Raw genomic sequence first — 15,410 nt, forward strand, 5'->3', positions numbered from 1 at the left:
CCCCCCCCCCCCCCTCTCCCTTGATTTCCAAAGCGAAAAAATATGGCTAAGAACGGCAGCTTTTGGACTGTAAAATGTAAAATTTTCAAGCTCGCTCGCATTTATTCGTCATGCAGTTCACCTGATGTTACTGCCAGTAATTGCCAGCAGTTCCGCCCGGTGCGCCCCCTCCCTTTATTTCCAAAGCGAAATAATATAGCAACAAACTGCAGTTTTTTTTTGTTTGTTTTTTTTTTTTACTGTGAAAATGTCAAAATATTCAAGCTCACACGCTCCGCTCGCTCGCATTTAATTGTTATGCCTTTCTCCTGATGTTGCTGCCAGTAATTGCCGGCAGTTGCGCCCGGTGCGCCCTCCTCCCCCCCCCCCCCTCTTTATTTCCAAAGCGAAAAAATATAGCTCCAAGTGGTAGTTTTTTTACTGTAAAAGATGAAATCCTAGCTACGCCGGTGCCCTTTCCCCGCTTGGTTTCCCTCAACAACAGTAAAAGTCTAGGGATTGAGAGCTTCCTATATTCCAAATGTCGGTCCAAAAAAAATCTCGTTACATTAGGGTCAAAACGCACCCCCCTTGAAAAAAAGCTGGTGACGCCCCTGCAGCTGCATGTATGATCTTTGTTTTTCTTGTTTTTGAGTGGCTTAATCTTTTCTACGCTAGTCGTGGCTCATCCGATGATACGTAGAGGAGGAGGAGGGTGGGGGCATTACGGAGAAGGAGGAGAATATAGTTAGATTCTTTTTTTTTTCATTGATAATACCATGTTTCGATCCCAATAAGTGTGAGCATCGCATTTGTTTACGTGTATAGGTCCTATGTTCGTGTGTGTGTGTGAGTGTTTTCATTCAATTCAATTTCAATTCAATTCAATTCGATTCAAAATGATTTTATTTTCATAATAAAGTAATACAAAGTAATAGGCCTATACATAACGCCTACGAGTACTATATCATTTTAAGGAACTTTGAATCACGAAAGTTTCACTACAAAACATGAATACAATATTATGATGATATTTTAGTTTGGATGAATAAACAAGTAAGCAATACAATCTTAATTTGTAACTCTACATCGATTGGAAAAGAGGAATTCACAAGAAAAGCATAGCTTGTAAAATTAGTGAATTACTCTTGAAGGTGAGGGCACCTTAAGATTCAACTTTCATTGCGTAATATAATCCTGCCAAATGTTGGCAGAGCAAAATAATGTCTACCGAGCAAGGATTATTTTTGGCGGAGCATTTGTGACAATTTCGGCGAAACATACTTTGTCGGCAGACTGAGCATTTTTGTCCGTGGAACCAACTTATGGAACACTTCAGAAATACACAGGGCAAGGCCGAGTGCATGTGTTTGGGACCAGATTTCTATCAAAAGTAAAGAAGAACGTATAGCTAACGCCTGAATGTGCATTATACTTGTTTTATGAAATGGAGGATACACAGGTATTCTATAGAGTACCTGTTACTAGTATAGTATGCAGCTGATCGCAGCCCGAGCGGTCACGATTAGTGATTCTTCGGTCTTCATCACAGTTGTGCCTTTAGACAAGCTATGCTTCTCTTGTGAATTCATCTTTTCCATAGAGTTACAAAATAAAATTGTATTGCTTACTTGTCTTTTTATGTAAAAACAAAGTTGATATCATTGTATCCATGTTTTGTTGAAACTTATGTGATTCAAAGTGCGTTTTATGCTCATGTAAGCGTTAGACCCTATATTGTTTTGTATTACTTTATGTCCTGAAATAAAGTCACTTGAATTGAATTGAAAATGAAAAGACTGATCGTGTGATAGCTCTCAGTCAGTCTTAGTATCCATATCACCATTTTTATGTCTTAGACTGTTCAAAATTTAGGGACGGTCGATAGTAACTAATCTCCGACCAATTATAGCCCTATAGCGAATTATCATCATTCGTTTTTGTGAAACATGACATGTCGTGACTGAGTCATTTGCCCAAGAATTCCAAGCTAGTTGAATCATAACAAAATACAAGGTTGGAGTGCAATTTTTACACCCCCCACCCACCATGGGATTGTCCTGAGAGGGCGAGATATTTTACACCTATAGTGTGCTCTCAAACTTTACATTCCCGTCCCAGGCCTATACTGGCTGCGATCTTTCTCTCGAACTTTCTAGTTTAAAACACATCCATCAGCGGCAACCACTACCATCACTACCACATACATACAAAACAAACAAACAAACAAACTTAAGCACACACAAAACCGAATAGGCCTATACGGCCCAAATATACTTTTAGGGCCATTCATGTTGGATTGCTCTATTACGTTGACTTCTAGAGCTGAGTTGAATTGAGAGCTGTTGGGTTTTTTTTTTCCACTTGGATATTCATTATTCTGTAACAAACATTCCTCTGAATACATAATACATCATAATAACTATTTCAAATAACATTATATTGTTTCAAATAAAAGACTTTGAAAAACAACCAATTAAGTACAGTGACTCAGACAATTACTAGTATATAAAACATATCAAGAAAACAGGTGTCTAAACAGACACCATGAATGAGAGTTGTTTGATGTTTTTATTTTTTTCCCTTGCATTATCTATTTCTTCTATCCACCCTCCCCCGCGGGGAGTCCCGTCCTACGATACAGAGTCTCTCTGATTGGATGGAAGCGGCTTTTACTGTAATCACTTTTTGCGAATGTTTTGAATAGCAGCAAATTCGGATGGTATGTCACTTGCTTCCTTTTGCCAAAGTAGGCAGTGTAGGCTCGCCACAGCTGATGAGAACTCGTACAATTCACAATTCGAGCGATCGATGGAGCGCCATCTCTCGGTCTACATCGAATAACCCGGGACTTTGAATGAGCTTCTACTTCTATCAACCTTCTCTCACATCTGTTCTCTTTGTACAGCAACATCAGCTTAAATTTGTGAATATGGAAGGTTCACAGGAAATGGAAAGGATCGTTGATAAATTAGAGGGGATGGTAAGTCGCAGTCAAAGGTGATCTGTAGTACAAATTTAACTCGCACTTGAAGAAATACCGAGTAGCATAGCAGGGAGGTCCAGCCTAGTCCCATATTATTGACCTTCGTGCTGCTGCCGTTGCATAGGTCAATAATACGCACATTAACAATGCATGAACCCACCACCTTCTTCGATCGCCTTCTTCTTCTTCCTTTTCTCCCTCCATGTATGTCGGAGATTGACGAACGTGGGTCGCAGATAGGTCTTCAATCAGGATTGGACACCTTTCTAAGATAATTGATATATCAAGGAGCAGAGTTAATGCTCAACCGGATCAGAAAGATCAAGATCAGACAGAGGATATTCGATTGTTGTCATGGTTGTCATCTACAAAATGCTAGAGTCTAGACTCTAAATTAATATAGGGTCTAGACACTAGAGATCCGAGACCTGCTTTCCCTATAGAGTACTAAAGTCACTTACCATATATGGTCGCCACTCGACTCGCGCATTGCACGGGTTTGTATGGCACAAGCACATGCCCGCGGCCTAAAAAGGTCGCCATGCATGGCGACCTTAGTCTGCCAGTTCGCGTTTCTCCCTTGTAAGTTGTATATTTATATCGTGATATAGGCCCCTGCCCTATGTGCATGTGCACCGTGCACATTCTGCATTGACTACCCGTACCCATTCTGCATTGACTACCCGTACCCGCACACAACTTCATTCACAACTTCAAGCACTCTCAAACCACACAACAAAGCCAAGGAAAGTTTAGCCACATTTAACACCAACACTAACAGCTCATCTTTACGCTATACACGTATTGTGTATACATTTCACAAAATATATTCAAATATCAAATTTCATTATTTTATTCGCAAGAAGAAACAAACATTCTCACAAATCACGCCTTTTAATTTTCCTCATCAATCATACATCCCATACACCTTGAATCTTCTGCACCCGAACATTCACATGTCACCAACACTGCATTACGCACGTAAACTGCAGGCCAAATAATTCGCCAGTCCGCCAGGGAAGACAGGTGGTATTCCCCTACAAGCTGCCACCCCTTCTTTTTCTGTGTATTGAGTTAATTCCCCATCAAAAGTGGTATCAGTCTATTCCCTAAGTTTCGCTTTGCAAAATTATTAATAGGCTTAGCTTACCAGCCTCCAATCGGGCATTCACTAATTGTCGCCCGAGCTTATCGACTGTGTTGTGTGATCGCATATGATAGGCTAGTACACGGCTCTCAGTGGGGTTCTTTCCAAACAAATTTTACCACGAAGACTACGGACTCGGTACAAGACAGTCGACAGAAGGATATTTCATCAGCCATTGATGATTTAACTTACCTGTCAGAAGGGCCTTCCACCACTCGTTTCAAAACATGAAGGGTTCCAGTAAACAACCTAGACACTGTTGGTGGCAGATTAAAATGGTGGCAACCTTATGGTAAGTGACGTTACTACTTTAGCTAGACTGAGGTCCTTAGGAAGGTTAGGGTCATCATACGGGTCATATGGTACAAGTGTGGCATAAGTAAACTGGAATGCAGTCTGGGTGCAATGGTAGGCAGTTTCTGTTCCGTTTGACTTTGATAAACTCTTGGCGAAATTACGGCAGCGTAGCTGCACTAACAGGCATGCAGCAGTTGACAACATTGTTCCAGAGTCATCTTCCTCTTTGCATTAGTACCGAATAGTAGGCATGTGGGGTCCACATCCTTCTTTATCTTGTGGAGTCTTGTTTGTAGCAGGTATATGGCTGTCAGGAGTTGGACTCTTGCTATCAAGGCCTGATGGATGATATGGGATGAAGGGTTCGTTCGAGGGGTAGAGTATCTTCCGGTTGCTGTGAGTCCAGTGTATCCAGAATGCGAATGAGGGGTTGAGATTGATCCTTTCTTTGAGTGTGAGGTCCTTTTGTGTTGCTGTTGTGATGATGTTTCTAATGTCTATGAGGCATTTCCATTGTGGGTGTATGGCCACCAACACCACCACTACCCGCCATGCTACCATCACTCAAAACACCGAACTCTCGCGACGACGGCAGCCAGGTGGGGTAGAATTTGGGGAGTTTATTTTATAATCTGACAAGGCGTTTATGTGTTCAATTATTATTAATATGAAACAGCACAAACATCCTTGTTTGGGATAATGTCATCAAAATCAGTAAAAAACAGAAAATGCACTTGAAAAATAAGCAAGGACATTCAGGGTAGGGCCTAGTCTAGAGTTCTTGTAGATTACAACCTTTATCCTGTGCCATGGCTCGACACTAAATTTTTTGTTTGGTGGCCCGATGGGGCCACCAAAATCCTAAATTTCAAATTTTTGGTGGCCCTAGAGAAAAATTTAGCGTCCTGAAAAAAAAAACAAAAAAAATTTTAAAGTCCTGTTTTTTTTAATGAGTCAAATATTTAAGTTTTATGATAGTAAGAATTAGAAGTTGGACATATCTACTCATAAATAAACTTCAACAAACTTGCAACACTCACTCTCAGGCACTCATTCAGTCCTTTTCATCCATCTTTTAAACAAATTTAACTGCTAGTTTCTGGCGCAAAAAGTAACGAATTTATTGACATACTTTTCAAAAAATTTTGATGGCCAGAGGCGGGCCACCAAATTTGCACTTTTTTGAAATTTGGTGGCCCGACTTTCATTTTTGGTGGCCCCGGGCCACCGGGCCACCGTTAGTGTCGAGCCCTGCCTATGCACATCTTTTTAAAGACATTTGTGATTCTATCACCACAAAAATAAATTAATTCATTAATAAAGTTTTGTAAATAAAAAGTACCATTTGTGATCAATTCATGTGTTGTTTAGATGCCTGACAATATACAAGTGCATCATGAAGCATGAATACTAAATCCCCTTCCCAGAATATTCTGCATTCAAGATGATGAGACCACTTGTGTCAGCATAATGGTATTCATAATCATATGCTTCTTGAACCATTTTGGACTTCATTTCTTGCAGTGCTTATAATGTCTGTTAATCATGGTGAATTCATGTCTCATGTTTGATTGCCTTTGATCTCTTATGCAGTTTCGCAAAGCAGAATCGGACATCGAGTATATGTCAAGGAAGCTGGAAAATGAATTTGAAGAGGCAGCTGAGGAGAAGCAGGTTTGTATTGACCTATTACATGGGAAACAGAAATGTGTAATTACTTTCTTACAGTAAAGTATCTCTCTCTTTCAGTTGTTATTATTGTCAGCATCTCCCCAACACCATTTGGGGAGATTTTGTTTGGGGGAGGGGGTGATTTGCTTTTCATCACTGCTCTTGGCTTTGTTGTGGTGGAATCAAAATAATGTTTACACAACCATTATTCCTCCCATTATCAAGAGCATTTTTTTTTTTCTCCATTCACCTCCCTTTGATGTATCATCCAGACAAGAGTAGTATTTACTGACATTTCAAACTTAGATGTCGGTATGTATGTGCATTATAAAATCAAAGTAGCTCTCTCTGTCCATACACTAATAATGGTAAAGTACAAAGGAAGTCCATTGAAAGAGGGGGGGGGCATGCTCCTTCGATTCTAGAATGGGTGTTGTGCAAAGCATCTGCATGCAACGTGTTGGCTGAGCAGCTGGATTCAGTGTAGTGAGAAAACATACTGCATGTATGAAGGGCTGTGCACGTGAACTTGACGGCACACACAAGTGATATTAAACAGTGCTAGGTATTAAAGAACAGTGAGTCAGCTAAAGCATTTACCCTGATTTACTTGAGAAAATAAACCAGTGTTTTTGCTGACACATGTAATTTAGTAAATTTTTTTTTCAGCAGGAAATACATTAATACATTAGAAATCTTTCATCAGAGCTTTTGAAGCAGTATGCAATCAAAAACAAACAGTGTTTGCCTTCATATCAGACCTCGTAATGAGATTTACTAGTATTGCTACATCTGCCATCCTATATAATTGCTTGTATCATTCTGTATGAAATGTTTTCAAGTATCATTCATCCTCACCACCCCACCTTCCCTGCTCCCCCCCCCCCCCCCCCTCCCCATGACAGACATCCCCACTTGAGCTCAGCCGACGCCTGGAGCAGGTCAAGCACGACTACAAGGGCATCCTGGAAGAGGCAGAGAATGTGCGCAAGGCTCAGGAGGAGATGGTGGCGGGGGTGAAGCAGCAGCTCCAGTCTGCTGCAGCCGCCATTCAGAGACTGCAACAGACGTCCGGAGCCGAGGTGAGTGGCACAAGCCTCATGACAGCAGAGACTCCAACTCTCCTGCTTTTGAAGGGAGATCTCCCACCGAAAGTCCACTTTCACAAAATCTCATTTTATTTCTCTCACCCTGGCACTGTGTCTCCTGCTTTAACAGATGTATTTCCTCCCGCTTTGAAATGGTCTTTCTCCTGCCCAAACACACTTATGATATATGAATTGATGTTTTATCAAGCTAAAATATAATGATTGAATCACTGAATTATTACTTAGTGCCATCATATGTTGAAAAATGAGCCTCGGGTAGCACGAGAGAGCATCTAGAACCCCAGATCTTTCAGGGCCCTTGAGCGGGCCCTGGATCCTGGTCGCAAGGGACTTCACGCTTCGCGCTCATGATGTGCGCTTTGTGCACAACAAGTTGGAGTCTCTAGTGTGCTGGGGGTTTCAGGTGGGAAAATCTCCAGATCAGAAGGTGCTTGGGGTTGGAGTCTCTGTGACAATTGACACTCTCCATGGCATTCTGACCAATGGGCGTCCAAACATGCATTATTATTATGAATTAACAGTAAAATATTTTGAAAGGGGCAGTTACTTCTGCCTCAGAGGTAGTGATTTTGAACTTGTGACAGTAGTAACCTATCACCCTCATGTTGATGAATGATTGATAAAAAAATCTCAGTATTTGGCAAATGAAAAATTATTAATTTCTGATTTTCGATGGTGGTGAATGTTATGTTAATGTAACATTTTAGAAAATCATAATTGTGTTTTGGTCATATAAATGTGTGTTTTTTGTAATTGCTAAATTGGTATTTTCCTTTTACTATCAGGAATGCAAGGTACGAAAAGATTTTTTAGTTTTTCAGCTGGTTCTAGGAAGAATTGAATCAAATGAAAGATTCCCCAATATGTATATCATATACACTGTACATTTCCCTCCACAGACAATAAACCTTTAGACATATATGTCACATGAAATTCTTGAAAGGAAGCTGCCCAGTCTGTGGGTTTCTTATGAAACTGTGATGATGTAAGATAATTGGTCTTAACACTAAAAAGACTTGGGGGGGGGGGGGGGCATGATGCCACCCCCCCCCCCCCCCCCGGAAATTTTGCGATAACTTCCAGAATATATAAGATCTCACCGCGAGACTTCATGACTTTCTCGTTAGAGTCTTACGCATCTTTTGATAGCTAATTTGCAGCGGTTATGGTGTTACATAACATTTTACGGTCACATGTCAGTCAAAAATGGCGTATTTGTATGTGATTGTGTGTAAAATGAATGAGGTTTTGCAAGATTCTAATGTGTTTCTTTTGTTTTTCTTGCACAGTCTGTTTTTCAGCTATTAAAATCTGATCTGAAGTTGAAATTAATTGTTCTGAATATAAAAAACCATAAAGCAATAGAAAACATAAGAAATGAAAACAATAATTGCTTAATATAGTATATTTGTATATTTCATACATTTTGAGGGTTAGTGGCAGCATTTTGCAGAAATGAATGATATTCTTCCATTCGCTGCAAAAGCTGATATGATTTGCTATGATACAGCATTCTGTTTTCAAAGAATTATGAAATATAACATGTTGTTTCTTTGTTTTATGCTTAAAACTCAGCTCCCCGATGTGTCAGAACAGGAAGAGCTTGTCAGATCGATACTTGGTATTCCATTAACGTCAGCATCAACTGTGCAATCAGCACCGCAGTCAACAGCCGCTCAGCCTGTTCACCATTCACAAGTAAGGATGAGAGAGGGAGCTCAGGTAAAACAACAGGAGTGTGAAAGGCAGAGCAAAAGCTCTGTAAGATCAGAGGTATGCTTAAAATTCCTGTTTACCTTTGGGAGCAGTGATTTAAAAAATGTTCAAAATATCACTTTTGATGCATGTGTGTAGGTCATTTGTATCACAAAATATCCTGCCATATAAAATTTTTGCAATAAAGCCTAAAATATAAGGAGATATCGCTATTTTTCTCAGTTAACCATAACTGTAGATGGTTTAGTCTGGAAACATTTTTATTATAACTGTTGTTCGCATTTTGTACATTTAACAATACTTAACATCGATTACACTGGTTCAGATTTTTACAAATTGGTTGTTTCTATCCCTAACTCACATTTTCGAACTATTTTGAAGCACTAATGCTGGGTTTTTGTTTCATCTGCAAATGGTAAATTATGCCTTTCAGGAAATGTTGCCACTGAATTTAAGATATTGATGTCGGTCATAATTCAGTGGCATGTCATGTATGTAAAGATTTCAAAGTCAGGAAACTTCTTCCTGTAGGATAGGGTAGATATGCAGATCACTGCGAAGTGGCAACAAATTGGATTTATTAGCAGGGAGAAAACACAAAGACATGTATTGGGAATAACAGTCAACGTTTTGAATGGGAAAATACAACTTCAAAATTTCTAATTTGAGATTTGGTGCTGATGGTGTTTTTTTGACAGTCTTTATGTTCATTTTCTTTTCAATTATATGTATAAACTTGTATAACTTATAGGACTTCCCTACATTTTCGCCACCCCATTGTGATTTTCTGGCACCATCATCCTTTTTGTCTTTGCCTTCTGTTACGGAACAACAATAAGAGTCTCTTATTTATTTCCATTATACAGTACCTTTATGGCTATATTGTTTCAAATTCATAACTTCCTATTAGTCTGACCCAGTAACCTAAAGGTAGAACTCTTGATGTCTTATTCAGCCTCTTCAGATTACAACAAGTACTTCAGAACCAGTTGAAGATGAAGAAAATGTATCGCCCATTGACACAACATTTGAAATCAGTAAGTATATATACATACCAGTGCATAAGCAATCCATCAAACAAAGAGGAAACAGTCCAGGGTGCAGACAAGCAGATTTTCAAATTGTTGCAGAACACTTGAACATGAATTTTACTTGCCCCAAAAGAATGTCCAATGATAAGAAAATGATAAAGAAAATCACTACTGTAAGTCAAGGGCTTAATGAAACACAATCATTTTGAATGAACAGCACAATTTGGAGTAAGAAACGTGGTATGATCGAGAGTTCATTGGTGTTATATTGCACTGGGGCTTCTTCATGTAAATTGTACATGTAAGTGTTGGAAAGTTGCTGAAATTATATTCTAGTGCAGTGCATCAAGAAACAGTCATTATCTTTGGACATCTGTATGGTTGATTTTGTGGGTTTATAGGGAGGAAAAAGTGAAAAAAGGGTGGCTTTAAACCTTTTTTTGCTTGCCCAATTTAGTCAAGCACTTTTTCTCATCGTTCCAAACAAAGAGATTATACCACAAGAGGGCGTAGTCCAGTGGGGAGGCAGCCGCGCGAGGGAGCTGCCATTTCGCGTTGTGGGAGCTGCCATTTCGCGTTGTGGGAGCCGCCATTGCACGGATCCTGTACAGTTATTAATCAGTAGATGGCAGCGCACTGTTTAACCCTAAAAAGACTGGGGGGGGGGGGTCTAAAAGGCCCCCCCCTCGACATTTCCCGCGATTACTCAGCAACACGCAATGCTCTCGCCGCGATGCTCTATGACTTTTTTCTTTCGAGTTTCCCGCACATTTTGACACCAAATTTGTGACGCCTGGGGGTACGGTTCTGAAGTTACATAACTTTTTGTACATGCACGTGAGACCGAAAATGGCTCAAAAATGTGATTTTGTGTACAAAGTCAACACAAATTGAGTTTTATCACATGGTTCATATAACCGTATGCTTATTTTTACTCTCAATGGCTAAAATCAATTTGTTTTAGTAGTATTATGCTTCAAAAAGGGTCTGCCACAAATTTTGCTGAAAAAAACAACAAAAACAAAAGGTCAAAAAAACAAGGAAATACATAAGAAATTCATAAAACAATAAAATAAATAAGAAATTAATTTTGATACCGAATTCTTTTTCAAGTACATTTGCTAAGAATGCTGCAAAGAATATCTAGACCAAAAATGAGCACTTTTGGAGCTTTATTTACTGATTTAGATAAAAAGTCTGATTTCTCGCATAAATTAGCATAATTAATCAAAATAAAATAAAAGAAGACTATTTTGGAAAATTTAAATATACGATCTTGTAGATTACATCGCACACTACCATTGTGCAAATTTCTGCGGCGATCGCGCGATCCACGGCCGAGATCTTAAGGGGGGGCCCTTTAGGCCCCCCCCCCCAGTCTTTCGAGCTCCCAAAATAGCCCAGTCTTTTTAGGGTTAAAGGGGAAGGCTTGTAACTGATCAGTGGGAATCAGTGGAAATGCTGGGAGATGATTGTTCCAATCCTTATGGGATTCATTCAAGAGTTCATTGTATATCTATTGTTGTGTGAAAATGATTTGCTTCAGAATGGTCTCATATTAAAGTAATGTGCAGTTTAATGCTTCCAGGTTAGCGTCCCTGGTCAGTGACGGAGCATTAATCTGCACATTACTTGAATATGAGACCGTTCTGAAGCAAATCATTTTCACACAACAATAGATATACAATGAACTCTTGAATGAATCCCATAAGGATTGGAACAATTATCTCCCAGCATTTCCACTGATTCCCACTGATCAGTTACTAGCCTTCCCCTTTAATGCGCTCGACTTGAATATTCGGCGCAGTGACCTTGCATTGTTTTATTGTGACGTCACAATGGTCATGTTTAAGCGTCATAATGGTGCTGATGTTGTTTGATTTTATGGCGTGAGTGGGAATGTACGCGAAACAAACGTCATAATGCTCAAGTACTGTCTAGTCTACACCCAAGTTCCCACTGTTTATTTTGCGAAAAACTAAAAGGTCTGGACTCTACCAAATGGTTCAAATGATATGATATCATCGTAGAAACTAATATTTAAACAATCAACCACATTGTGATTGTGAAAATGAAAATGTGTAATGAAGAATAACATATCATTCCAGATATGATATGAGAAGATATGACTTGAACGTAGACTTAGATCCAGTGCCAGGAGCTGAGTGTGCGCTCCCTCTTCAATTTTGTACGCACTATTTGTACGCAAGCGTATGGCGACTACTTACTCTATAGGTATAATCTCTTTGGTTCCAAAACACCTGCCCAACTTTTATTTTCACTTGCCCCACGCAATTGGGCAAGTGCTTATGTAGCACCCTGCAATCGGGATGGGGGATGTTTGTGTGCTAATGCATGGTCCCATGACCAGTTTAAAAGAGATCATCACATTAAAGCTTTGGTATTGTCTCCAGCTTCTTCTTTTTTTTTGTTCACTTTTTCACTATTTTTCTACATTTCACAGACTTTGAGTAGAAACTGGGCAGTGTAAATGATTGTTTAGTGGAAATGTTGTCCTAGAATTAATGTATCAAGCAACTCAATGTTGAACAATGCTCCCTGAAACAACCAGTTGACACAGTTTTTGCGCAGATGTAAATATGTGGGACTGTGGCCAGGTGTATGTATTCCCATATGGTACAAGGAATTTAAGTGTAACACTGAGCAGATTATTTTTTTTCTTTTTTTTTCAATTGATTTTCAGGGTATGAGATCCTTCCATATGTTCAACATGGCAATGCTTGTATCAGTTATATAATCCAAAAACTCCAGTGGAAGAGAGGACTTCCTTGCAAATTGGTAAAATTTTGTGGAAATGTAACTTGCTTCAAATCCTTTATTCTAGAGTTACTTTATTTTGTGTACTCATCGTCCGTACCTCATTACTACTCACCAGGTCCATCACCAGCAGAACTGAGGGCACAATCCGATGACATTGTCCCGGTGACAGAAGAAGAGTTTGCTTCGGTGTCAGACCTGATCAGAGGAAGGGCAAAGTTGGATGATATCAACAGGGTATGATGTCATACACTCTGACCAGCTAATTCAGTTCACCTCTGAAATACTCTTTGGAGCAAAATTTGCACTTTGGTTATGGCACATATGTCTTAAGCCTGCCTCACAATAGGTTGTGATGCATAACATCACAACACTAAGCGGTGTCGCGTGCCGTTGACCTCCGTTGCAGGATGTTAAAAAATTGCAATCTGTTGTGCATACATGAAATACACATGCTGTAGAGCTTGACAGGCGGACCGTCCATACATTCATGTCAACCTGCTAGATAGCTGAGGAGGTATCGTGCAGAGTTGATGACATATAACAGCAATGATACAAGTGAGCGGGATAAGTATCTTCCTTTTCGTTCTCCTTTCCTTCCTCCTCTTCATGTTATCAATTTTTTTTTTTTCTGACGTAGAGGTTTGGTGTCCTTAGTATTATAGTGTCAATAAAGCCCAGGTTTGTCATGATGTCTTCATAAAGTGCCACTGAGTAGCTATCCTCTTGTCAAGCTAGTAGAGACCAACTGTTGTTACCCTATGTGTACACATTCCACAGGTGTACAGGAGGTTATACGACCACTTCAGGACGGAAGGAAACAAGGGCTCCCTCTCTGTACCAGACATGAGCAAGATGGGGATGCGCATCACTGGGGCAACAGGAGAAGCCAAGTTAAAGGCATGTATAGACCTATTTTACCAACCACCCTTTTTCCCCGTCATCTCATAACTATTTGTATACTATATCTACATTGTTAATGAAATTGCTGAAAATTGATATGATAGCAACATGATGCCATACAGAGAATAAATCAAAGCATATCAAATCAAATCAAACTGCTCTTTCTCCATGCTTTTTATGAGACATCTTGATGGCAATGCAAGAATGCTATAAATGATAATGAGTCATAGTGAGTTCTAGTAGTATATGAAGTAAATCACAAGGAGGCGATATGGTGTGGTAGTTTACAACCAGAGAATCTCAGGTATGAGGTCCATAATTTGAGTCTGCTGGCAGTAGCAGTAGTGCCTGTGGGCAGGTCACTCTATCCCCATTGCCTAGATGTCCATAAGGGAATTTGAAGCTGTCAGATCCCTAGTTACTAACTCCAAAGCATTAGATTACTTCTGAACAGGCTCCAAGCAACAACAATGTGATTATCAAAGAGTAATACAATTGTTCTGCTTCTTACAAAAAAATGAAGGATAAAAGCATTGATGATACTTATTGATAAAAGTTGTTGGCAATTATATTATGAGAAAAAATGAAAATTATACAGGTATTCATAGTGATGACAAGGCATATTTCATTTTTATAACAGGTAATAAAGTTAAATAGTAGCAAAGCCAATAAAAATATTACATTTCCCACAAAATGCTGGTTCCAGGTTGTACAAATTAGTCTGGAGATAATTAAATTTTGATTCGTGTATTGCCTTTGAAAACTGATGTGAGAGAAAAAAAAAGTAATCATAATGATGACAAAGCACATTTCATTTTTATACGGGTAGTAAAGTTGAATGGTAACAAAGTCAATAAATATATTATATTCCCTCACAAAATGCTGGTTGTACAAATGAGTCTGTAGGTAATTAAGTTTTGATTCATGCATCACCATTACAAACTGACTTCAGAGGGGGAAAAAAATTGTTTAACCTTTGCCCTTTTGATCTTGCCTCTGCTCAGACTCTTCGTGCTTTGAAGATCATCAATATAACAAGGACTGGAGCTGTAAAATTAATGTGATTGTCTGCCGTTGCAAAGGAGACTCTACCATGGCTAACAAGTACGTGGCAGCAGACTGTAGTGCACACTCTTTTCTAGGTGTGGAACTTGCAACTGATGGACACTGTGGTTGGCATATCATTGAAGCTCGTGTGGATCATAATTATGCTGTTTTACCCTGAGATATATATCATATAGGAGTCCAAACTCCAAAGGCTATTTTTAAGTACCATATGATGTGAGGTGATATCATAATCTAGCATTTATATAATTTGTGACAAAAGTTTGTGTTCTGGACCCTGTAGACAGTATGGCTATTGTACTTGGTACCTGTTCAAAAAGATGTCACTACTCAGTTCAGTGTAAAACATAGTGATAAAAATCAAATGCTGCAAGTAGGAAACTGTGTTTGCTGGTAGGTAAATGTAGTTTCCGACTTATTGTTTACATTCTTAGTAATCAAAGAAAGCTGATTTTGTTTTGTTTTGCTCTCCAGGAACATGTTCTTGTTGATAATCACTGTTGTGAAAAAAAATGCAGGAAACATGTAGCCATCTGTTATAATTCATCGATGGAGGCATTCCTTAAATTTCCTTCAGTTTATGAAGTAAAGCATGTTTGCATACTTGGCTGGATAACTTTATCTGAAACACACTCTGGTTGTGTGATGTCTGCTGCCCAATTAGATGTCTTAATGGGTTAAGAAACACAAAGTTGTCCTGGCACAGCATTCATCTTAGCTTTTGGGAG

The 15,410-nt window shown here is 39.2% G+C and overlaps 1 protein-coding gene across 1 annotated transcript; it reads left to right on the forward strand.

The window, feature by feature from the left end:
* Positions 1 to 2,874: 2,874 nt before the first annotated feature.
* On the forward strand, positions 2,875 to 13,665 carry LOC139711372 (SKA complex subunit 2-like). Its single transcript, XM_071623264.1, has 7 exons — positions 2,875 to 2,962; positions 6,003 to 6,083; positions 6,986 to 7,162; positions 8,765 to 8,962; positions 9,861 to 9,942; positions 12,833 to 12,951; positions 13,495 to 13,665. Exons 1-7 carry the CDS (start codon positions 2,912 to 2,914, stop codon positions 13,663 to 13,665), a joined length of 879 nt encoding a protein of 292 aa, XP_071479365.1. The 5' UTR covers positions 2,875 to 2,911.
* The last annotated feature ends 1,745 nt before the right edge of the window (positions 13,666 to 15,410 follow it).

This window comes from Diadema antillarum, unplaced genomic scaffold, assembly GCF_040938485.1.
Source record: "Diadema antillarum isolate AM-2024a unplaced genomic scaffold, OU_Dant_1.0 scf00000040, whole genome shotgun sequence".
Lineage (NCBI taxonomy): Eukaryota > Metazoa > Echinodermata > Echinoidea > Diadematoida > Diadematidae > Diadema > Diadema antillarum.

Bases quoted from the DNA above. Each gene is read 5' to 3' on its own strand.
- LOC139711372 (XM_071623264.1), top strand. From the start codon at position 2,912: ATGGAAGGTTCACAGGAAATGGAAAGGATCGTTGATAAATTAGAGGGG. The intron at 7,163-8,764 runs GTGAGTGGCACA...CTTAAAACTCAG, and splicing joins AACAGACGTCCGGAGCCGAG to CTCCCCGATGTGTCAGAACA. The intron at 9,943-12,832 runs GTAAGTATATAT...ACTACTCACCAG, and splicing joins TGACACAACATTTGAAATCA to GTCCATCACCAGCAGAACTG.